The 24,148-nt window shown below is 43.2% G+C and overlaps 1 protein-coding gene across 1 annotated transcript in view; it reads right to left on the bottom strand.

Moving 5' to 3' along the window:
• The window catches only part of DOCK8 (dedicator of cytokinesis 8), a 229,135-nt gene extending 205,753 nt beyond the window's left edge, over positions 1–23,382 (bottom strand). Inside the window, exon 1 of the mRNA XM_073634844.1 lies at positions 22,721–23,382. Within this exon, the coding sequence (XP_073490945.1) occupies positions 22,721–22,773 (53 nt within the window). The 5' untranslated portion in view covers positions 22,774–23,382. The remainder of the gene's footprint in view (positions 1–22,720) is intronic.
• Positions 23,383–24,148: the final 766 nt, after the last annotated feature.

Below are 24,148 nucleotides of genomic sequence, written 5' to 3'. Positions count from 1 at the left end.
TGTGAATTACAATGCCTCATGGGGTGTGTAGTTCCGCAACAGCTGGAGGGCCCTATATCTTTTTTTGAGTTTGAAGATCCCCGCCTTAGATGATCTCACACTGTAGTTACACAGCTGTGAGGCCCAAGACATCTGAGTGCCTAGGCACAGGAAGTGGACTGTTCTATACGGGGAATTCAAGGCAAAGATTTTTTTATGGCACTACTTACTCAAAATTAACCTCTTTAAATAATCCATGTGAGATAGCAAATCTTCACTTTTTTAGTATTGGTACACTTTATTGGCAAGCTTAGACTTTTTTTTACAAGCACAGAGATGGCACAACTTATGACAAAGCAAATAAGGATATAACAGTAATATAATACTAGAAATTTGAAAGACCTTTAAGAAAAATAAGATTGCAGGGGGATCTAAGATGCTGTATGTAACATCCATCAAGTCTCTTTAAATGTGCCATTTTTTGAGGAGACCACACAAACAGTGGGACATTTATCAAACAAATTAGCAACACATTTAGATGCAAATCAAGATGCCTGTCAGTTAGCAAAGTCTATTGAGCAATTGTTATATGTATTTGTAACCTATGTGCCTGTAATTCTGGCCAGCCATATGAGACAGATTTTCACAGGTCTGCTTGAGATCACTGTAGATGAGACAGATTATTACTTAAAAGGGTAACTTCACTTTTCTTAAGAAAAAAAAAACACTCCCCAGGTAATCTATGTACATTGGAAGGTTTTAAACAATCTTTGTAGCATATTCTTACCTTTTGTTGCTCAGAAGAAATAGCTATTTGTTTCTGCGGACTGATTTCAGATTGATTCTGAATGGGCAGGTCTGGTTAATTATAATGAGCTGGTGCACTTTCTGTGTTCTAATGAGAAAAGCTGAAGGGTCTGCATTCACACTACAGCGTTTTGAATCACGGGCAGATTTGCTGCGGATCTGCCTGCAATTTGACAGCGCTGAGGTGTGGATGGCAAAACGTAGGACTCACATTCGAGATGCCGTTCATTTGAATGACACCTCAAATAGCGTTGCAGGTCTGCCGCGATTGTCACATGCCGCCCAAAAAAGTACAGGAGATGCTTTTGGCAAAAATGCGTCCTGCAATGCTGGATGCCGCGATTACAGCGCGATTTATCACGCGACAATTGCAGCAGACCAGCACCGCGATTTGAGGTCATTCAAACGAATGGCATCTCGGATGCGAGTCCCGCGTTTTGTCATTCATACCTTGGCGCTGTCATATCGCGGGCAGATCCGCAGCAAATCTGCCCGCGATTCAAAACATTGTAATGTGAATATGCAGCCTTAGAAGTATCTCACCGCAACTATAAGTAGAACTATAGGCCAAACTTTTTTTTCACATTTTGGATAGAGTAAGGGAGGGTTATAACCCATGTCAGAGTTTTGTTCGCCATCTGTGTCCCATTGCAGAGATTTCCTTTCACTTCCTTTTCCATAGCCAAACAGGAAGTGAGAGGAAATCGGTGCAAACTGAGGGAATTCCTTGGGGACCCCCAGCTCATCACAACTAGCGTCCCCATTGGAAGATTCCCCCTCTATTACTTTTCTGAGGACAACCCAAAATGTGGGACCTTCTTTTACTTTCACTTTCAATGATAATGGTAAACAGGACAAATAGAGAGGGTGAATCTCCCTAATGGGGACACATACAGCAATAATAACTGACAGGGGTTCTAATCCCTCTCCATTCTGCCAAAAACTAAAAAAAAACTTTAAATTTATATTGCAGAAGATGCCTAACATTTGACATATCTCAGTGCAGAGAAAATCAGTGACCCGATCACACAAGCAAGGAATGGCATTTCTGGGTAAGTTCTGTACACAAGCTATGTACAGAAGGCCTCCAGGTTGCCATATTGCATTGAATTTTACAGAAAATTACAGTGCTACAGACTTTCATTTTTAACATCATTAAATGAAAACATGGCTTTTGTGGCAATTTTATATGCTAAATTACTTTTTGTATTTGCTATATATTTCTCATAAAGATGGAGTTACTCTTTAAAAGCACAGGCTCAGTTAAGAAGTGATCAGGAGCAGCACTGCCAAAGTGCTACTTTAGAGCAGCTGAGGAAGGAATTTTCTATTGAAGCTGCAATCTAAATTTGTCGCATTTTATTTCTTGCCTAAGGCCTCTTTCACACGAGGGATCCGTATGTCCGTTTTTCATCCTTCCGTTTTCGGATGAAAAACGGACATACATGTATCCCTATGGAGCGTCGGATGTCAGCGGTGACATGTCCGCTGACATCCGACCCGCTCCGATCCGAAAAGTGTAACGGAGGAAAAACCTACTTTTTCCTCCGTTTTCGGATCGGATCGGATGACGACGGACACTACGGACCGTCATCATCCGATCCCCCCATAGGGGAGAGCGGCGCTCTGACAGGTCCGTCGCTGCACAGCGTGCAGCGATGCACCTGTCATCTTCCTGCTCAGCGGGGATCGGCGGAGCTATCCCCGCTGAGCAAGCGGATGTTCACGGGGCGGATCATGACTGATCTGCCCCGTGTGAAAGAGGCCTAAAACTGAAAGCTGTATTAAATCCAATTACCAATTCTTAGAGGTGATAGCTGCATTAGTTTACTTTTTTAGGCTTTCTTTCTGCTATTTACATCTGGTGATTCAGCCAGCAAGTCTGTTTTTCAAAAGTGCAATCTCTCCAGCAGAATGTATCAGTTTACACAGATGAGACAAACCACTTAACACTGGCCAGGGAGATTAAAATGATCAGCTTTTTATTTATTCATGGAAAACCCAAAACCCAAAAGTAAAGCAAACCGTTAGCTGTAACTGCTTATAAAGCGTGAGCTGATGTTTGACTTCAATTTGTTAGTGTATCTAAATCCGCGAATACATTTAACACTACCCTCCCTCCCAGACTGACAATGCTTCTGTGCCTCCTCTGCTCATTCCTCCAGAGTTGTGTCTCACTAATACAGGAGGTGCATTGCTGGCCAGATCACTAGGTGAAAACAGAGGGAATAAAGCCAAATATAATAAAACGAATGCTTCACAGCTGGTTCCCTACTGCGCATGCGCAAAACGCACTGCGCTTTCTAATTGGTCCGGCACTGAGGGAAGGTGGAGGGGGGGCCGAGCTTCTGGGAGATCGGGCCGTGTCCGCAAGTGGGGAAGGGGACCTGTCAAAAACAGGTCCCCGTTCCCCCCCTCCCCCCTGAAAGGTGCCAAATGTGGCACCGCAGGGGGAATGAAGTGTATAAGCAGAAGTTCCACTTTTGGATGGAACTTCGCTTTAAGGGAGATAGCAGGGAACGACACTCAGTGGCATCGCTATGGGACCGCACCTGGGTGACAGCCACAAGAGGGGTGACACCATCAAGTACAGATGCGTAGATAAGGAGGGGGGGGTCGGGGGGGATTCAAACCCCCCCTTCCCCAGAGCACCATCCACAGTGCTGCAGTCTGTCTCCTTCACGCACTGATATGCAGTGCAGTGAGAGAGCATATTTGCCACTTTGCCAGCTATCCCACAGCTATGTCCTGGGATCTGAGCCGTGGGAATAGCAGCAGAGATGTCTACCAACGTCCTTTGTGCCAAGAACATGCCAAGCATGCAGCAAAATACCAGGCACTGTAACGCGCCTGGCATTCCAGCACCCGGCAATGAAAGGAACACTGAACTGTGGGAGGAGGTATCTCCCTCCACAGTACAAGCAAAGTCCCGGCCTGGAGGGAGAAAGCACAGGAACCTCTGTTCAGGTAAGTAATCAACAATTGGGTAGTGGAGGCATAAATGGCATTTCAATTTAACCCCCCCCCCATGACCACTAAAGCTGGGGGGAAATGGGTTAACTTTCGCTGTATGACCACAAATGCAGATGATTTGGGGGTTGGTGGTTTAAAATGTCACTGAGTTGACTGGATAAGGTTTACTTTCACTGTCCCCCCCCCTTCCTCATTGGTGGTCATTCAGAGTGAAAGTTAACACCCACCGCCCACCAAGGATTGGTGGTCATATCAGTGAAATTTTAAACCACCATTCCACCATTCCTGCATTTGTGGTCTACGGCAAACGTTGACCCACCTGCCCCCGCATTAGTGGTCATGGGGAGATAAATTTCAATTCCATTGTGGGGGTTGGAGTTAATAGTACTGACACCAGTGTTGAGCGTTATTTTTACATCCACTGACACCAATTCAGGGGTTATTGCACCCATTGACACCAATTCAGGGGTTTATTATTGTGCCCATTGACACCAATTCAGGGGTTAATTATTGCACCCATGGACACCAATTCAGGGGCTTATTATTGCGCCCATTGACACCAGTTCAGGGGTTTATTATTGCGCCCATTGACACCAGTTCAGGGGTTTATTATTGCACCCATTGACACAAATTCAGGGGTTTATTATTGCGCCCACTGACACCAGTTCAGGGGTTTATTATTGCGCCCATTGACACCAGTTCAGGGGTTTATTATTGCGCCCATTGACACCAGTTCAGGGGTTTATTATTGCGCCCATTGACACCAATTCAGGGGTTTATTATTGCGCCCATTGACACCAATTCAGGGGCTTTATTATTGCATCAATTGACACCAATCCAGGGGTTTATTATTGCGCCCATTGACACCAATTCAGGGGTTTATTATTGCGCCAATTGACACCAATTCAGGGGTTTATTATTGCGCCCATTGACACCAATTCAGGGGTTTATTATTGCGCCCATTGACACCCGTTCAGGGGTTTATTATTGCGCCCATTGACACCTATTCTGGGGTTTATTATTGCGCCTACTGACACCAATTCAGGGGTTTATTATTGTGCCCATTGACACCAATTCAGGGGTTTATTATTGCGCCCATTGACACCAGTTCAGAGGTTTATTATTGCGCCCATTGACACCAGTTTAGGGGTTTATTATTGCACCCATTGACACAAATTCAGGGGTTTATTATTGCGCCCATTGACACCAGTTCAGGGGTTTATTATTGCACCCATTGACACCAGTTCAGGGGTTTATTATTGCGCCCATTGACACCAGTTCAGGGGTTTATTATTGCGCCCATTGACACCAATTCAGGGGTTTATTATTGCGCCCATTGACACCAATTCAGGGGCTTTATTATTACGCCCATTTACACCAATGTCATTATATGCAGTGATATATGGGAAAAAATAATTATTGTTGGGGGGGGGGGGTTACAACATATTTTACTACACCATTTGACACCAACCCTATTGACACCTCTGACGACACTACATTTTTTGGCATTTATGGAACAGCTATATAAAAGGCACATTATTCAACAGACTGAAGGGAGCAGATAAGAGAAATGTATTGTTCGAGTTTACATACACTTATTCTGAATTAGCTGGGGTATTTGTGATTCACCTTATTTTTTCCATGCTTTAATATTTACACAATACGAAGTGGAATCTGAAATGTTGCATTGTTCAAGTATTAGAAGGGTGTAAACGATTTTCACTCATGTCACACTACCTGTCATGGCTTTCCAGATAAGTAGCTAAGTCAATAAGAAATATCTAACAGACACACGTGCTTGGCTTCCAGAGTCTGTGGGATGTAAATCCCTCTTCTCTGATCTGTTGGCTTGAGCCTTCATTAGCTATTGGACTAACATTTCTAGCAGCAGCAACAACACATTTCTAGCAGCATAGAGATGAAAAATTGGGCTAAAAGGTCCCTGCAGCCACATCTTGGAATGAACAATACCTCCTAACACTGCAGCAGACAAAACAAAGGAAACAAAAAAAAAAAGTGAGGCAATTCTGTATGTACATTGCAACAAATGTGATGTAAAGGTTTTCAAAAGTCTACTTCCTCTGCTAACCACAGTCCTTCCTAACAGGGTAAAATTGTGAAATATCCTGTAAAGGACCCATCGTACCGGTCTTATACATTTGAAGGACATGTCTTGCCTAATAGACCATGATCTAATATACACTGTTACGTTTAGAAACTCTTAGTGCCCATTTAGATCTATGGCAGGTTTAGATAGGTCAGTTGTCACACAAATAAGTGTGTTTCCTTTGCGTTGTGATGCCTATCGAATCACATTTTCAATTCATTCTTGAATTTAGAATTTGGAGTGGATAGGGTTAACAGCCATTGACTAAAGCTTGGTAATTCCTGTTGCTATCAAAATGCATATGTGACATGCATTTTGTTGTGCTGCTAATAACTTCCATGAGCCATTCCAAGATACTTAAAGTGATTGTAAAGTCAGTAGGTTTTTTATCTTAATGCATTCTATGTATTAACCACTTACCAACCGGCCCATAGCCGAATGACGGCTGCAGGGCGGTTGGATAACTCTGGGAGGACGTCATATGACGTCCTCCCGGAATTCCCCTCTCGCGCGCCCCCTGGGGCGCGCACCCGAACACATCCGTGGCCGCCGGGTCCAAAGGACCCGGCGCATCACGGATCCCGGTAAATGGCCGCTGATCGCGGCCGTTTACCATGTGATCGCGCCGTCAAATGACGGCGCGATCACATGTAAACAGACCGGCGTCATCTGATGACGCCGGTTCCTCTCCTCCCCTCCTGTGTACCGATCGGTACACAGTGAGCGGGGAGGGGGATGGATGGATGTCTGCAGCGCTGTGGGCTGTATGTGTAGTGCCCACAGCGCTGCACAGAGACATCCATCCATCCATCCATCCATGCTCAGCCATCCCTAACGCTCTGCAATGCTGTGTAATACTCTGCAATACCCCCACAATACTCTGCAATGCTGTGCACTACTCTGCAATGCCCCACATTACTCTGCAATGCTGTGCAATACTCTGCAATACCCCCACAATACTCTGCAATGCTGTGCAATACTCTGCAATACCCCCACAATACTCTGCAATGCTGTGCAATACTCTGCAATACCCCCACAATACTCTGCAATGCTGTGCAATACTCTGCAATGCTGTGCAATACTCTGCAATACCCCCACAATACTCTGCAATGCTGTGCAATACTCTGCAATGCCCCCACAATACTCTGCAATGCCCCCACAATACTCTGCAATGCTGTGCAATACTCTGCAATGCCCCCACAATACTCTGCAATGCTGTGCAATACTCTGCAATGCTGTGCAATACTCTGCAATACCCCCACAATACTCTCCAATGCTGTGCAATACTCTGCAATGCCCCCGCCATACTCTGCCATGCCCCCGCCATACTCTGCCATGCCCCCGCCATACTCTGCCATGCCCCCGCCATACTCCGCCATACTCCGCCATACCCCGCCATACTCCGCCATACCCCGCCATACTCCGCCATACTCCGCCATACCCCGCCATACCCCGCCATACCCCACAATACCCCGCCATACTCCGCCATACCCCGCCATACCCCTCCATACTCCGCAATACCCCGCCATACTCCGTAATACCCCGCCATACCCTGCCATGCTGAGCCATGCTCAGCTGTACTCGCCCTCTGTATGTGGCCAGGCTGTGGAAGTCTCACACATGTGGTATCGCCGTACTCAGGAGGAGCAGGAGAATCTATTTTGGGGTGTCATTTTTGCCATGTACATGTTATGTGGTAGAAATATTGTATAAATGGACAACTTTGTGTTAAAAAAAAAAAAAAAAAGCGTTTTAACCACTTCCCGCCCGCCGGCCGTCATACAATGTCCTTGACTTTGTGCGGGGATATCTGAATGATGGGTGCAGCTACAGGCATCATTCAGATATCAGCTTTTTCAGCCGGCGATTCCCTACACCATAGGAATGATCATAGCGGCTGTTCCACTGCTTGATCGTTCTTACGGGAGGCGAGAGGGGATGTCCCCCCCCTCCCACGCTTCTACCGACTCACCGCTACGATCGAAGCCAGGATCGTTTTTTTTTTTTTTTAATTTCAGGCTTCCCAGCCTAGAGGTGAGATGTGGGGTCTTATTGACCCCATATCTCACTGTAAAGAGGACCTGTCATGCCATATTCCTATTACAAGGATGTTTATATTCCTTGTAATAGGAATAAAAGTGGTCAAAAATTTTTTTTTTTGGAAAAAAGCATCAAACTAAAATAAATAAAGTAAAATGAACAATAAAAAAAAAAAAAAAAATTTTTAAAGCGCCCCTGTCCCTGTGTGCTCGCATGCAGAAGCGAACGCATACGTAAGTCCCGCCCACATATGAAAACGGTGTTCAAACCACACATGTGAGGTATCGCTGCGATCGGTAGAGCGAGAGAAATAATTTTGGCCCTAGACCTCCTCTGTAACTCAAAACATGTAACCAGTAAAAAATTTTAAAGCGTCGCCTATGGAGATTTTTGAGTAGCAAAGTTTGGCGCCATTCCACAAGCGTGTGCAATTTTGAAAGGTGACATGTTGGGTATCTATTTACTCGGCGTAACTTCATCTTTCACATTATGCAAAAACATTAGGCTAACTTTACTATTTTGGTTTTTGTAAAGCACAAAACAGTTTTTTTTCCAAAAAAAACGCGTTTAAAAAATTGCTGCGCAAATACCGTGCGAGATAAAAAGTTGCAACGACCGCCATTGTATTCTCTAGGGTCTTTGCTAAAAAAACATATATAATGTTTTGGAGTTCTATGTAATTTTCTAGCTAATAAATGATGATTTTTACATGTAGGAGAGAAATGTCAGAATTGGCCTGGGTGCTCCAGAACGCCTGAAGGTGCTCCCCTGCATGTTGGGCCTCTGTATGTGGCCACGCTGTGTAAAAGTCTCACACATGTGGTATCGCCGTACTTGGGAGTAATAGCAGAATGTGTTTTGGGGTGTAATTTGTGGTATGCATATGCTGTGTGTGAGAAATAACCTGCTAATATGACAATTTTGTGGGAAAAAAAAAAAAGTAAAAAAAAAACCTTGATTTTGCAAAGAATTGTGGGAAAAAATGACAACTTCAAAAAACTCACCATGCATCTTTCTAAATACCTTGGAATGTCTTCTTTCCAAAAAGGGGTCATTTGGGGGGTATTTGTACTTTTCTGGAATGTTAGGGTCTCAAGAAATTAGATAGGCCGTCAGTACTTCAGGTGTGATCAATTTTCAGATATTCGCACCATAGCTTTTGGACTCTATAACTTTCACAAAGACCAAATAATATCCACCGATTTGGGTTAATTTTACCAAAGATATGTAGCGGTATAAATTTTGGCCAAAATATATGAAGAAAAATTACTAATCTGCAAAATATTATAACAGAAATAAAGTAAAATGTATTTTTTTACAGATTTTTCGGTCTTTTTTCTTTTACGGCGCAAAAAATAAAGAACCCAGCGGTGATTAAATACCACCAAAAGAAAGCTCCATTTGTGTGAAAAAAAGGACAAAAATTTCATATAGATACAGTGTTGCATGACTGAGTAATTGTCATTCAAAATGTGAGAGCACCAAAAGCTGAAAATTGGTCTGGTTAGGAAGGGGGTTTAAGTGCCCAGTGGTCAAGTGGTTAAGATAAAAAGCCTTCTGTGTGCAGCAGCCCCCCTAATACTTACCTGAACCCCATCTAGATCCAGCGATGTTGCAGGAGTGTCTCGGCTGCCCAGGACTCCCCTCCTCAATGGCTGAGACAGCAGCGCGGCGGCATTGGCTCCCACTGCTGTCAATCAAAATCAGTCAGCCAATGAGAAGAGAGAGGGGGCGGTATTGGGCGGCGGCTCCGTGTCTGATTGGACACACAGAGCAGCGGCTCGGGTGCCCCCATAGCAAGCTGATTGCTGTGTGGACACTTAACAGGAGGGAGGGGCCAGGAGCGCCGAAGAGGGACCCGAGAAGAGGAGGATCTGGGCTGCTCTGTGCAAAACCACTGCACACAGAAGGTAAGTATAACGTTTGTTATTTTTAACTAGGAAAAAAAAGGAAAGACTTTAGCATCACTTTAAAACGCATAAACAAAAAAAAAAGACAGTTGTATATTTTAAATCACACTGAACTGCAGCCCTGAGATTGGAGTAGGCACTATGTTTATTGCATTTTAGCGCATCAGAATACAGGCGTCAAGATGCAACATTTGAAACAGGCATGATAGGCATGATCCACAGAACATGATAGAAGCAGAAAAAGGCCGCACCACCATGCCGCGACCGTACGCATTGTTACATTAAAGCTAATTTTTTATTGAGATGCTTATAGAGCAATTATCTTCCTGACCTTTGTACCAGCTGACTTCAGGTATGTGGGTGCCCCCTGTGCTTGCTGGGACCTATGGAGTCTCGCCGGAGTCTCCAGTTAATGTGTGCACCTGTTTAGAAATAGAACCTTCAATCACTACTGTGGAGGAGGAGGAAAGGCATAGCTTTGGCTCTCTGTCCCTCTTGATCTGTTAGTCAGCGCAATGCAGGGAATGGCCGCACATAAGATTTTCTAAATGGTAGTGCGCACATGGTGGGCATTTTGATGAGACTCCATAGGTCCTGGCAGGCACAGGGGGCACCCACATACTTGGAGTCGGCCAGGGGGCCGCATGAGGAGAAAGCTTATAAAAACAACAGCAAGATAGTGTAAGTCGGGGGTCAGCAACCTGTAGATCATGATCTACCAGTAGAACGCGGCCAGGTGACTGGTAGATCGCGGTCGGAGTGATACCAACTGCACTCCACCTCTTATCCTGGCTAGCGGTCTCCAGAGTGGTGCCAGCAGCAGGAAAGAAGAGATCTTCAGGTCAGTATGAAGCAATACACTAGGCATAATTGTATAGGGCTGCTTTAACACTGATGTGCTGCAGTTTACCCACACACTATGGTCAAAAGCAGAATCCTCTGCAGCTTTAACATCCATTTGGTAAAATTTTGAGAAAGTATGCACTGAAGACCAGGTAGCAGCCTTACAGATCTGTGCCACCGAAGCCTGATGGCTAAAAGCCCAAGAGGTTCCTACGCTCCTGGTAGAGTGTGCCCTTACCCTAATATTAGAAGCCTTACACTTTAATCCATAGGCCTGAAAAATCAATTGGTGACACCAATGGGAAATAGATGCCTTGGATGCTGCTTGGCTCTTTAGCAGTACAAAAAAGGCATCTGAATTCCTAATTTGTGCCGACCTCTTCAGATAAACTGACAGCTCGCACTGTATCCAAGCAATGCAGTCGCTTTTCCTCTGCCCAATGATGATGCAGGAAAAACGTGGACAATACAATGTCCTGATATAAATGAAAACTAGACACCACTTTGGGCAAGAAAGTCAGAAGGAGACGCAGAACCATCTCATCGTGATGAAGGACCAAATATGGTTCTTTCCAAGAGCGAGCCTCCAATTCCAATTCCCCTTTTCGCTGAAGTGATAGCGATCAGAAAAGCTTTACTTTCAAGTTAAAATTATCAATGGAATCTACTGAATAGGTTCAAAAGGTTGTTACTGTAGAACAGACAGAACCAAATTTAAATCCCAGGGGCATAAAGGTAGTTTGACGGGAGAGACCAAAATTAGTCACACCCTGTAGAAAAGCGTGAGGCTAAAGGTCTCGGAAAAAATATAGACAAGGCAGAGATTTGCCCCTTATTTGTTCCCAGAGCCAAATTGATTTCCACGCCAGGTTGAAGAAAAGAAAGGATTCTCCCAATCATATATATTCTGGCTTCCCACCAAGAAATGTAGGACCTCCAGACCCTGTGATAGATATTTCTAGAAATCACCTTCCTGGCATTCACCAGTGTAGTAATATCCGGTCATGAAATACCACAGTTCTTCTACACCCTGGCTTCAATAGCCATGTCGTTAAATTTAGAGACCGTAAAGGATGGAATATCGGTCCTTGAGACAGTAGGTCTGGATGGGCAGGAAACGTCCATCGTCCGTCTAAAACCAAATTCACTATTTCTGAGTACCAGGCCCTTCTGGGTCAAGCTGGGGCCACCAGAAGGACTGAGACCACTTTTTGGTCTCATCCTGCATAAGAGATGCGGCAGCAGTGGTACCGGGGGAAAAGCATAAATTAGGGAGAACTAGTCCCAGAGAACCAACAGAGCATCCACTCCAATTGTGAGTAGATCCCTTGCTCTGGACACAAACTGGTCCAGGGTTTTGTTAAACTTGGATGCCAATAGATCTGCATCTGGCGTACCCCACCAATGGCAAATCTTTAGAAATACTTTGGGGTGAGGAGACCATTCTCCTGAATGTAACTGCTGACGGCTGAGATCGCCTGCCTTCCAATATCCCACCCCCGGAATGTAGACTGCTGATAACACTGGCACATGTCCCTCTGCCCAATTCAACACGCGGCTTGCCTCCTGCTGAGCCAAGCAGCTCTTGTTACCACCCTGGTGGTTGATATACGCCACAGCCATGGCATTGTCGGACTGGACCCTTACCAGATACCGTTGAAGTTTGACTGACCAAAAATCCAGAGCTATGTGCACCGCCCGAAGCTCTAGAATTTTGATGGGCAACCTCAGTTCTGACCTGGACCACCTTCCTTGGACTGTGAAGTCCTCCAGGACAGCCTCCCAGCCAGAGACACTGGTATCCGTGGTCACTACCTTCCAATTTAAAGGAAGAAAAGACCTCCCTTTTTCCAAACTCCAAACTATCAACCACCAATTGAGACTTAGCCAAACTTTGGGGAACAAAAGCATGTGACAATCCAGGGCCTGAACCTTCTTGCTCCAGGCTGACAGAAGGTTTTGCTGTAGGTCTGGTATGGAACTGGGCATAAGGAATCGCCTCGAATGAGGACACCATTCTCCCCAGTAGACTCATGCAGAGCTGAATGGAGGGATGCCTCCTGCTTCCCACTTCCTGAACCTGATCCCTCAGGGCAATAATCTTCCTTGCAGGTAAGAACACTTTTGCCTGAACTGTGTCTAGTACTAGACCCAGATACTCCAGACACTGAACTGGTTGCAAGGCTGAAATTCAAGATCAAGCGCAGGTGTTCCAAAACACACACCGTGAGAGCTATATTCTGCCTTAAGCCTTGGACCGATTAATGTCTGAGTAAGAGGTTGTTTTGATAACTTAATATCAAGACACCTTGTGTCCTTAGAAGGCCCAACACTGGTGCCAGGGCCTTGTAAATACTCGGGGTGCTGTTGCAAGCCGAAGGACAGCTCCACAAATAGAAATGACGATCCTCTATTGCAACACGCAAAAACCTTTGATGGGACTGAAAAATAGGCACATACAGGTATGCATCCTTGATGTCTATGGATGCTAGAAAATCTCCTACCTGTAGAGAGGCTACCACCGATCGGATTGATTCCATCCGAAAAGACCGGACCAAAAGATATTGGTTCAGAGCCTTTAGGTCTAAAATAGGCCTCACGTCCCTGTTTAGCTTTGGAACCGTGAACAGATTTGAATGAAACCCTGCACATCTTTGTGACTCTGGCACATCTATGATTACCCCAGAAGCATCAACCGGTCTGGTGCCTGAAACAATAAGCTCTTCTTTTAAAGATCTGAGGGAACATTGGACCTCAGAAAACGCTGAAGGGGAAAGGCCTGAAATTCCAGCCTGAACCCTTGAGAAACTGTGGATATGTCCCTTTTGTCTCAAATCATTGTCCCCCAAATCTTTAAGAAATACTGTAGTCTTCCCCCCACTCGAGTGAGTGGGGGGGCGTCCCTTCAAAAGGAAAGCTTAGAGCCTGACTTAGAGGGCTTTTGGCCCCAGGGCTTTTTCTGCCCCTGATTTTGAGGCTTCCCTATAGAAATAGTTCTTTGCGGTCGCTGAAACCTATATGGCGAAAAATTTGTAGCAACGGTAGCTACAACCTTAAATGGAGGACGCTTATTCTTCCTCCTAATGGGCAGCAGAGAGCTCTTTCCCCCAGAAATTTTCTGGGTATAAAAGAAGAAAATCTTTTGGGTGGAACAAAAATTCTGTCAGGGTGATCCCAATCAGAATACACCACCTGCTCTAAAAGCGGGTGCAACAGAAAAGCCTGCTTGCTCTGTGGAGGGTGCTAAGACCCCAGAGAAGAAAACAGGACCTCCAAGACCTCCTCCAGTGGTAACGCAGAACAAATCAACAGCTTCTGCGACTGGGATGTTGACAAAGTCCGAGCCTCCTCAGGCACTGACTGCCCAGAGCCAGAGCCCTCTGCGTGACCATCCTCCAAATGATTAACATTTATCTCCTCCACCTCATCCACCCATTCATGTTCCAACACAGAAGGATCAGGAGAGGGGGATCTTTAACGCTTTTTTCCCCCCTGGTGTGATTGAAGCAATCATACCAGCGATATTATTCTCTAAACCAGCCAAGGCTGAGGGTAGATCATCTATTGTAACATATGCTGATGCAGATGTGCTAGTAGTAGCCACAATGCCAGACTGGTGCAGCGGCTCAAATTGCCCGGTCGCCTTTGGTCTTTCAGGGGATGATACAACAGCAGAGTTCTGACTAGGCATTTTAAGAGCTGCTGGCGGTGCACATGCACCCCTGCCTGCTGTACCTTCCCCACTGCGCTTTCTGGAAGACATTACTGGACCCACAGGCAATAAACAGTGAGAATGGCAAACACCCAGTAAAAAAAAACTGCCATGCAGGGCTGTGATCCATCACAAGCAGCTATCACAGCCCCCTTAGTACATATGCAATGATCCTGCTTAGCCTGCCCTTGTAACCATCCACTAAGAAGGAACTTACGTGCCCCCACCGAATAGCCTGCTCTGTGTCCCAGCTGCAGCTTCCCAGAAGCTCCACATGCAAACGGACTGCCCCGAATAAATAAGATGTCTGTCCTTAGCTTCTGGGACCACCCGATCTATATTAAAAGGATCTTACTTACCAAACCTCGCTGCGGGGCCTAAAATAAATAACATTTAGGTGCCCAATCTTCCTTCCAAATGGATCCGATCATCTCAGCCCCTAATTCTCAAGAACCAGCCTGGGACTAGCAGAACTCACAGAGCTAAATAACCGTGACCATCACCTTCAAGAAACTGGCGAAAAAACTGAAGTACTTTCTGTATGGAAGAGGTTATATAGAGGGGGATTTCCTGTCTGTTTTGGTCTGCCAGTGCCCATTCACCTATAGGTGGCGTATAACCCAGATGGTTAAGTATATATGTCCCAGGATGTACAATAAAGAAATAAAATGTTTTGTTGCATCTTTCCTGCATGCATTTTGCATGTTCTAGCCTGAAAAAGGGCACATCTGCGGTACCTGTATTAGCATCCATATCTGTGGACCTCAAAATCCACACTGGCGCAATAAAATACATGCAAGCTGCATTTCTTGTAACAGATTGCACTGAACAGGCCTAATTGGCTAGTATAACAAATCTATGTTTGATGTGGGTTCCCTGCGGTAATTGTGTAGTTAATTACCACTGAAAGCTGCTTAGATGTGGAGATCCTAAATTTAGCCTTAACTACTGATATACAGCACTGTCAGTGGAAGTTCACATCTGCAATGTAGCTGTCCATTCTATGCACTGGTGCACTTTAAAATTAGTCATTTTTGGGCAAAGTTATTAATTTTAAGGTACTATATAGCACCGTCAATTTACACAGTGTTTTGCATATAGAGTATATTGCACATTTACATCAGACACTGCAGTCAAGGAGCTTACAATCTAAGGTCCCTAACTAACATTCATACATACATACACATACTAGGGCCAATTAACCTACGTTTGGTGTGTGGGAGGAAACCCGCACAGGCACAGGGAGAACAAATTCCAGGCAGATAGTACCGTGGTTGGGATTTGAACCAACATCCCTAGTGCTGCTAGCCAGTGCTAACCACTTAGCCACTGTGCTGCCCACCACCAATTGCTTTTGAGATGACTAAGCTAATTTAAGAATTAAAGTGATTGTAAAGGCTCTTTTTTTAAAAAATAACAAACATGTTATACTCACCTCCTCTGTGCAGTTGGCTTTGCACAGAGCAGCCTGGATCCTCCTCTTCTCCGGTCGCTCTTTGGTGTCCCTAGTCCCTCCCACCTTTGAGTGCCCTTCAGCCAGCAGCTTGCTACAGGGGTCACCCAAGCCGAGTCAGAGCTCCTTGTATCAATTCAGACACAGAGCTTCCGACCTGGCCCCACCCCCTCTCTCCACTGATTGGCTGACTGACTTTGATTGACAGCCGCGGGTGCCAATAGCGCTGCTGCTCTGTCTCAGCCAATCAAGAGGAGTGTCCTGGATGGCTGAGGGGATCGTGGACATCGCTGGAGAGAGAAGGAGCTCAGGTAGGCAATTGGGGGGTGCTGGGGGGCTTCTACACACAGAAGGTTTTTTATCTAAATGCAGAGAATGCCTTATGATAAAAAACCTTCTGCCTTTACAACTCCTTTAAAGCTGAACTATAAACAAAACCATTTTTTAGGGTTTCTGACTAAATAGCTATTTCCATCTAAGCTTAATAACATAGGTGTTTTGATTTATAACGCAAAACATGAGAGCACTCAGGCTAGAGCTGCACGATTCTGGACAAAATGAGAATCACGATTTTTTTGCTTAGGATAACAAGATCACGATTCTCTCACGATTCTCGCGACGTAAAATCTTTCACATTATACAAAAAAAAAAAAAAAAATGGGCTAACTTTACTGGTTAGATTTTTTTTTTTTTTTTTTAATTCATTAAAGTAATTTTTTCCAAAAAAATTGCATTTGAAAGACCACTGTGCAAATACAGTGTGACTTAAAACCACCATTTTATTATCTAGGGTGTCTACTAAAAAAATATATATGTTTGGGGGTTCTAAGTAATTTTCTAGCAAAAAAAATGAGTTTAACTTGAAACCAACAAATGTCAGAAAAAGGTTTAGTGTTTAAGTGGTTAAACTTTTTTCACTTACACAGGAAGTCTATTCCATTGACAAATTGTTACAATGTTTATACTGAAGTTCAACTGATAAAGAATGTTTTGTTTCTTGGCAGAGGGCCAGGTTTTTCTCTTCCTTTCTTTTCAGGGCTGTGGCTTCAGAAGAGCAGAGAGATTTCTTTGCATAGAAAGAATTGTGAAACACTTTAGTCAAGATCGCCATAACGATTCTTGACGATTAATCACGATAACTATTCTTGGCGATTAATTGTGCAGCTCTAACTCACGCCTCCTCCATCCAGTCCAATTAGGACGGGACACAGATCCTCAGCTTAAAGCCAGTCATAGACGATGCAAAAACCAAATGAAAATTCATGTTGATAGTCAAATCGTTCGTCTTTTACATCATTAGTGTGCTAGCTGTGACACAGGATTTTCGAACTGCAGCCGAAGGTGACTGATCCAAAATAAACAACCACATTTCGAATGGTTGATGGGGGAGTTGTACGAAATACAAAAAATTGGCAGTTTGTCAGTACAAATTTCGAATCCCAATGATGGCACAATCAGATGTTAACACCAACGCCGCTTTCGTTTACCGATCGAGAGAATGTTTCACATCGCGAGTGCCACTACAGCAACCATTGGAGGGCCCTAGAAGAGAAGGATGGGCTGCTCTGTGCATAACCATTGCACAGAGCAGGTAAGTCGGACATGTTTATTATTTTAAAAAAATCTTTAGAATCATTTTAAAGTAGAACTATAGGCAAAAGTTTATTTTTCCATTTTGCATAGAATAAGGGAGGGTTGTAACCCCTGTCATAGTTTTTTTTTTTGCCATCTGTGTCCCATTGGGGATATTTAACTTTACTTCCTGTCCTATAGCCACAACAGGAAGTGAGAGGAAAGTAAACTCCCCCATCCATCCATGTCTCTATGCTTTATTTTGTTGAGAATTCACTTTGAAAAACACCCCCTAACATTTCTGGCCATGGCCATCTTGAGTAAGGGCAAACAATTCATGTATTAGTTACTTCCTGGAATCCATCTGCCCTTAGCATGCAGGGGAGTGTGCTTAGCTGAGAAAACCCTTCCTCCTCCCCTCCCCACCTGAAGACTCCTGGGATGTATGATATAATTTGCCTAGGCAATAAACCAGGAAGAAACGGAAGAAATGTATAAAAAAAAAAAAGTTTAAAACAAGTAGATATATGATATACGTTCCTACCTATTTATTAATGCTAGCAGCATAAAGATTAAAAATAATCTCCTAGATTGTAAGCTCTAACGAGCAGGGCCCTCTGATTCCTCCTGTATTGAATTGTATTGTACTTGTACTGTCTGCCCTAATGTTGTAAAGCACTGCATAAACTGTCTGCGCTATATAAATCCTGTATAATAATAATAATAATAAATAATAATAATAATAATCAGTGTTGAATGGGACAGTGTAGTTCCACATAAAGCAAAGCTAAAGGGAGGATATTCATCTTCCCAATGCTTCCTTGGCGGCACTGGCATTGTATCCTGTGTGCTGTGTTTCAGCCATCTGTATTGGCCAGCGCAGGATGATGTCACGCCATTGCATGCAGCTGGCACACAGGATCAGCCTAGCTGCCGTAAACTGAGCTGTCTGGGCAGGTAGATCTTTTTTATTGCAGAAGAGATATTGCATGTCTCTTCTGCAATAAAATGTCGACCTGCTCATAGTGTATCATAGTGGAACTCTAGTTCTGCTTTAAGGGAATCCCTTGGGGCCCTCCAGGTCACCAGAACTAGTAGATTTCCCCTCTATTATTGTTCTGGGAACAACCCAAAATTTGGGATTTTATTTTAGTTTGACTTTCAATGATAATGGTAAAAATGACATAATGCAGAGTTGAGTTGCATCTTGATATAGCGTGGTCCTTTACCCCATAGGGTCCTGACGCGCTTACACATATATACATACTAGGCCCAATTTATAGACAGGATCTAATTAACCTACCAGCATGTCTTTGGAGTGTGGGAGGAAACCGGAATACCCGGAGGAAACCCACGCAGGCACAGGGAGAACATGCAAACTCCAGGCAGATGGTGTCGTGGTCAGGAATTGAACCAGCGACCCTATTGCTGCTGGTGAGAGTGCGAACCACTACACTACTGTGCTGCCTTAATACAATACGAAAACTTGGCAGGTTTTCTAATCTATCCAAAACTAAAGATAAAGTTTAGTTATACTTTAACCCAGGACTTTTTTCAGTGGGAACAAGGGCAAATGCACTTCTGGCACCTACAGCACTGAATGTACATATATGTAATGGCAAGGGGTGCCACTGTTGGGTGTGATGGAGGATCTACTGATTCTGGCTGCTGGGGGATCTATTGTTGCTAGAGGAGATCTATGTTTGCACTGCGATCTATTGTTGCTGATGGGGGATCTTTTGTTTATGTACATCATTTTATTTGTTTAACAATACAATAAGGTAAGGTATTTATTTGTGACATAGAGGATCCCATAGACAGCTTTGAGTAAGGCCTCACTGACTGAAATGTGTTAGTGCTACTGTCATGATGGATTTTAGCTCTGTTGTGCTAAAATATTGATTAAGGATCAGTTAAGTGCCAGTGGTTTTTCCATTAACTAAGCTCTGATATGATTTGTGATAGATTTCCTTTTAAAATTTCAGTCCTGTTACAACGGCTGAAAATGACTTCCTTGTGGGTTGGACAGGCCTATCAGACTTTTACTATCAGGCCTTGAAAGCAGAATTGCATCTTGTGCCTGAAATAATTGCAGCATGTAATCTGGGTTAATGCAAAGTTAAAGGGGGAGTTTAGAAGTGTATGAAGCCGTGTAGCACAGTAGACCCTTGCAGAGCGGACCTTAGAAAGGTGCTCAAAATGAGTTGGAATTGCACACTAAGGTTCTCCTTTTTATTGCGTGTTTGAAAAATACATTGATTGGTAGGATATGCAAACTATTTGGTTCTTTTGCTAATCAAGCAGCATAATAGCAGCACCTAATCCATTTTTAAACTGTTTCCCTCTTATCAATAATGCAAATAACCATGCAAACAACTTATTACAATACATTCATCTAATATAAAAAACATTTTTTATAGAAAGGCTTCTATTTTTTTCAGTGTCTGGGAAAACTGACAGTGCAAGTATACTGTAAGTTACCTGGAGCAGAGCCAATTACCTTTTAGGAGTGGTGTGTACTCTTCATTCCTCTGTAACTTGTGCCCACAGGCTACTAAAAGCTCCACCAAAATTACACTGCAGATCAGTTAGGTATGCTGCTTCTCTACAACTACACTACTACAATCTTCAGAATAGAACATCCCCTCCAAAACAGCAATGGAAATAGTTTTCTACAGTAACTTCTACATAGGATTCCTTAATAGGAATAAAAAGTATTTGTATTGTTATTCATATTTGTCCTATTTTTAGAGTGATTTAGACACCATTGAAAAGAAATTGTAGAGAACTATTTTTATTTCTACAAAGATGCATTGTATCATTTTGAGGGATGTAGAATTTACTGCAACACAGAATTGTAGACAACTAATTTTCTTTTATATTAACCATACATATATTTATATGAGCAATGTTGATCTCCCTTTTTTATATACAGTATATGGACGATGCCGATCTCCCTGTTTTTTATATATAGTATTTGGGTAATGGTGATCTCCTTATTTTTCATATATAGTATATGGGTGATACTGACCTCTATTTTTATATAAAATGTATAGGCAACGCTGATCTCCTTGTTTTTGTACACAGTATATGGGCAACGATGATCTCCCTTTTTTTCATATACAGTATTTGGGCAATGCTGATCTTCCTGTTTTATATACAGTATATAGGTAATGATAATCTCTCTGGTTTATATACAGTAAATGGGCAATGCTGATATCCCTGTTTTTATACACAGTATATAGATAATACTGACCTCCCAGTTTTATATACAGTAAATGGGCATTATTGATCTCCCTGTTTTGATTCATATACAGTATATAGGTAATGACGATCTCCCTGTTTTATATACAGTAAATTGGAAATGCTGATCTCCCTGTGTTTGTATACAGTATATAGGTAATGCTGATTTTCATGTTTTATATACAGCATATAGGTAATGCTGATCTTCTTTATATACAGAAAATGGACAAAAATGATCTCTCTATTTTTTTACTCAGTATATAGGTACTGCTGATCTCCCTATTTTTATATACAGTATAAGGGCGATGCTAAGCTCCCTTGCTTTTTATATACAGCATATGGGCAATGCTGAGCTCTCTTACTTTTTATTAGCAGTATATGGGCAATGCTGAGCTCCCTTACTTTTTATTAACAGTATATGGGCAATGCTGAGCTCCCTTACATTTTATATACAGTATATGGGCAATGCTGAGCTCCCTTACTTTTTATATACAGTATATGGGCAATGCTGAGCTCCCTTACTTTTTATATACAGCATATGGGCAATGCTGAGCTCCCTTACATTTTATATACAGCATATGGGCAATGCTGAGCTCTCTTACTTTTTATTAGCAGTATATGGGCAATGCTGAGCTCCCTTACTTTTTATTAACAGTATATGGGCAATGCTGAGCTCCCTTACATTTTATATACAGTATATGGGCAATGCTGAGCTCCCTTACTTTTTATATACAGTATATGGGCAATGCTGAGCTCCCTTACTTTTTATATACAGCATATGGGCAATGCTGAGCTCCCTTACTTTTTATAGACAGTATATGGGCAATGCTGAGCTCTCCAATTTTTATATACAGTAAATGAACAATGCTGATTTCCCTATTTTTAATACAGTATTGGGTAATAGAGTATGGGTAATGCTGACCTTCCTGTTGTTTATATACAGTAATTGGGCAATGCTGATCACCCTGTTTTTCTGGGCAATGCTGATCTCCATACTTTTATATACAGTATATGGTCATTGGCTGATCTCTCAGACTTTTTATACAATATACTGTACACAGGCAATGCTGATCTCCATTATATACACAGCATATAGTCAATGCTGATCTCCATTATATATACAGTAATTGGGCAATGCTGATCTCCCTGTTTTTCTGGGCAATGCTGATCTCCATACTTTTATATACAGTATATGGTCATTGCTGATCGCCCAGATTTTATATACAATATACTGTACACAGGCAATGCTGATCTCCATCCTTTTTATACAGCATATGGTCATTGCTGATCTCCATGATATACACAGTATATGGTCATTGCTGATCTCCATTATATACACAGTATATGGTCAATGCTGAACTCCATTATATACACAGTATATGTTTAATGCTGATCCCCATTATATATACAGTAATTGGGCAATGCTGATCTCCCTGTTTTTCTGGGCAATGCTGATCTCCATACTTTTATATACAGTATATGGTCATTGCTGATCTCTCAGATTTTATATACAATATACTGTACACAGGCAATGCTGATCTCCATTATATACACAGTATATGGTCAATGCTGATCTTCCTGATGTTATAAACAATATACTGTACACAGGCAATGCTGATCTCCATACTTTTATATACAGTATATGGTCATTGCTGATCTCCATTATATACACAGTATATGGTCAATGCTGATCTCCATTATATATACAATATATGGTCATTGCTGATCTCCATTATATACACAGTATATGGTCAATGCTGATCTCCATTATATATACAATATATGTTCATTGCTGATCTCCATTATATACACAGTATATGGTCAACGCTGATCTCCATTATATACACAGTATATGGTCAATGCTGATCTCCCTGATTTTATATACAATATACTGTACAGGCAATGCTGATCTCCCTCTTTTTATATACAATATACGGCCAATGCTGATCTCCCTCTTTTTCCATACAATATATGGTCAATGCTGATCCCCGTGTTTGTATTAAAGCTGTTCTCTGTGCTTTGGCTTATCTATGAGTTGCTGGTAATAAAAAGAACAATCAGAGAGAAAGGTATGCGTTTACCTGTTGAGTTTCAGAGCGAACGCCCTCCTCTCGGCGCTGGACAGTGAAGCCATGGTGGGTGATCAGTGGGTAGCAGTGCAGCCCTCTCCTTCATGCCTCTGTAGTGTCAGCGAGCTGTCATTTCTCACTTCCGTATTCCCTACTGCCACCCTGCCTGCCTGCTGGGGGAGGGAGCGATGCACAGCTATCAGGGCGATCAGCTTGTTACAACAACTTCTACTCTGACCATTTGATTAAGATCTCATTTGCTCGAGGTTGTCAACAGGATGAGCTCCATTCAGTGATTAAAATAAACTTCTTTCCGACTTTATTGAGCATCGGTATAAGTCATATCCGCACAGGTCATCTGTCCTGATCTGTGATCAGACATGAAGCTGTGTCCTCCCCTGTGTGTCCTCCCCTGTGTGTCCTCCCTTGTGTGTCCTCCCCTGTGTGTCCTCCCCTGTGTGTCCTCCCTTGTGTGTCCTCCCCTGTGTGTCCTCCCTTGTGTGTCCTCCCCTGTGTGTCCTCCCTTGTGTGTCCTCCCTTGTCCCACGTTGCACATTGAGGAATGTACTCTGCTCACACAGGCTTGTTCCACTCAATCAGGCTGAAATGTGACCCTGATCTGACAGGGGGTTAATCTGCTCTTTCATAAAGTGCTGATCTCATTCCCACATTCATTTAGGAGTATGCCTGCACTTTTCTTCATCACTCTACTCCTCATCCATCTGTGTATATAGAACAGTTACATCACTCCTCAGTTTCCTCCTTTTGTCTGTAAATCTTCATGACTACATTTGCAAAATGGAACTTCTGCTTTTGGAAGCCACCTAAAGCACTCCCACTTTTCTTTTTACATTGTAAAACAGGCCCTTGTTGTGTTATGAGGAACATAGGATTTCAAATCTGTCAGGAGCTTGACGTGTTCAATTCCATTTTACTGTATGATTACAAATCTTGCTGAAGGGGAACCGTAAAGAAGAAATAATATGGTGCCTTGACAAAGTATTCACACCCCTTGAAATTTTCAACATTTTGTTATGTTACAACCATAGGTGTGCGCAGCCTATTGCATTAGGGTGTGCACCTCAAAGCTCCAACACGTATGCATTCGACATATTTACCGGTCTCTTCCCCGCTCTCCATCCTGAAACAATGGGAGGAAGGGGGAGCAAGGGAGCACATGGGAGACCCGGGCAACAGAAGGAAGAGGAACAGGGGATTGAGGGGTGGCGGGGGTGGCATATATTAGTACCAATCCCCTATATTTTCCTCCTGTAGCAGCTGAATGTTTACAAAAGGGAGAGGAGAAGCCTACTTTCTGCTGCTGCACGAGGAAAATACAGATTGGTTCCACTAAATTCCACCCACGCCACCTCTCCTGTCCAGGTTCTGAGGGTCAGCAAGGAAGGGTTGTGGTTTACCTGTCACCTGCCCACCATTGAC

Source organism: Aquarana catesbeiana, linkage group LG01 (genome assembly GCF_042186555.1).
Source record: "Aquarana catesbeiana isolate 2022-GZ linkage group LG01, ASM4218655v1, whole genome shotgun sequence".
In the NCBI taxonomy this organism is placed as follows: Eukaryota; Metazoa; Chordata; class Amphibia; order Anura; family Ranidae; genus Aquarana; species Aquarana catesbeiana.
The sequence above is the reverse complement of the archived record's forward strand: the minus strand, read 5'-3'. Positions and strand labels throughout refer to the sequence as shown.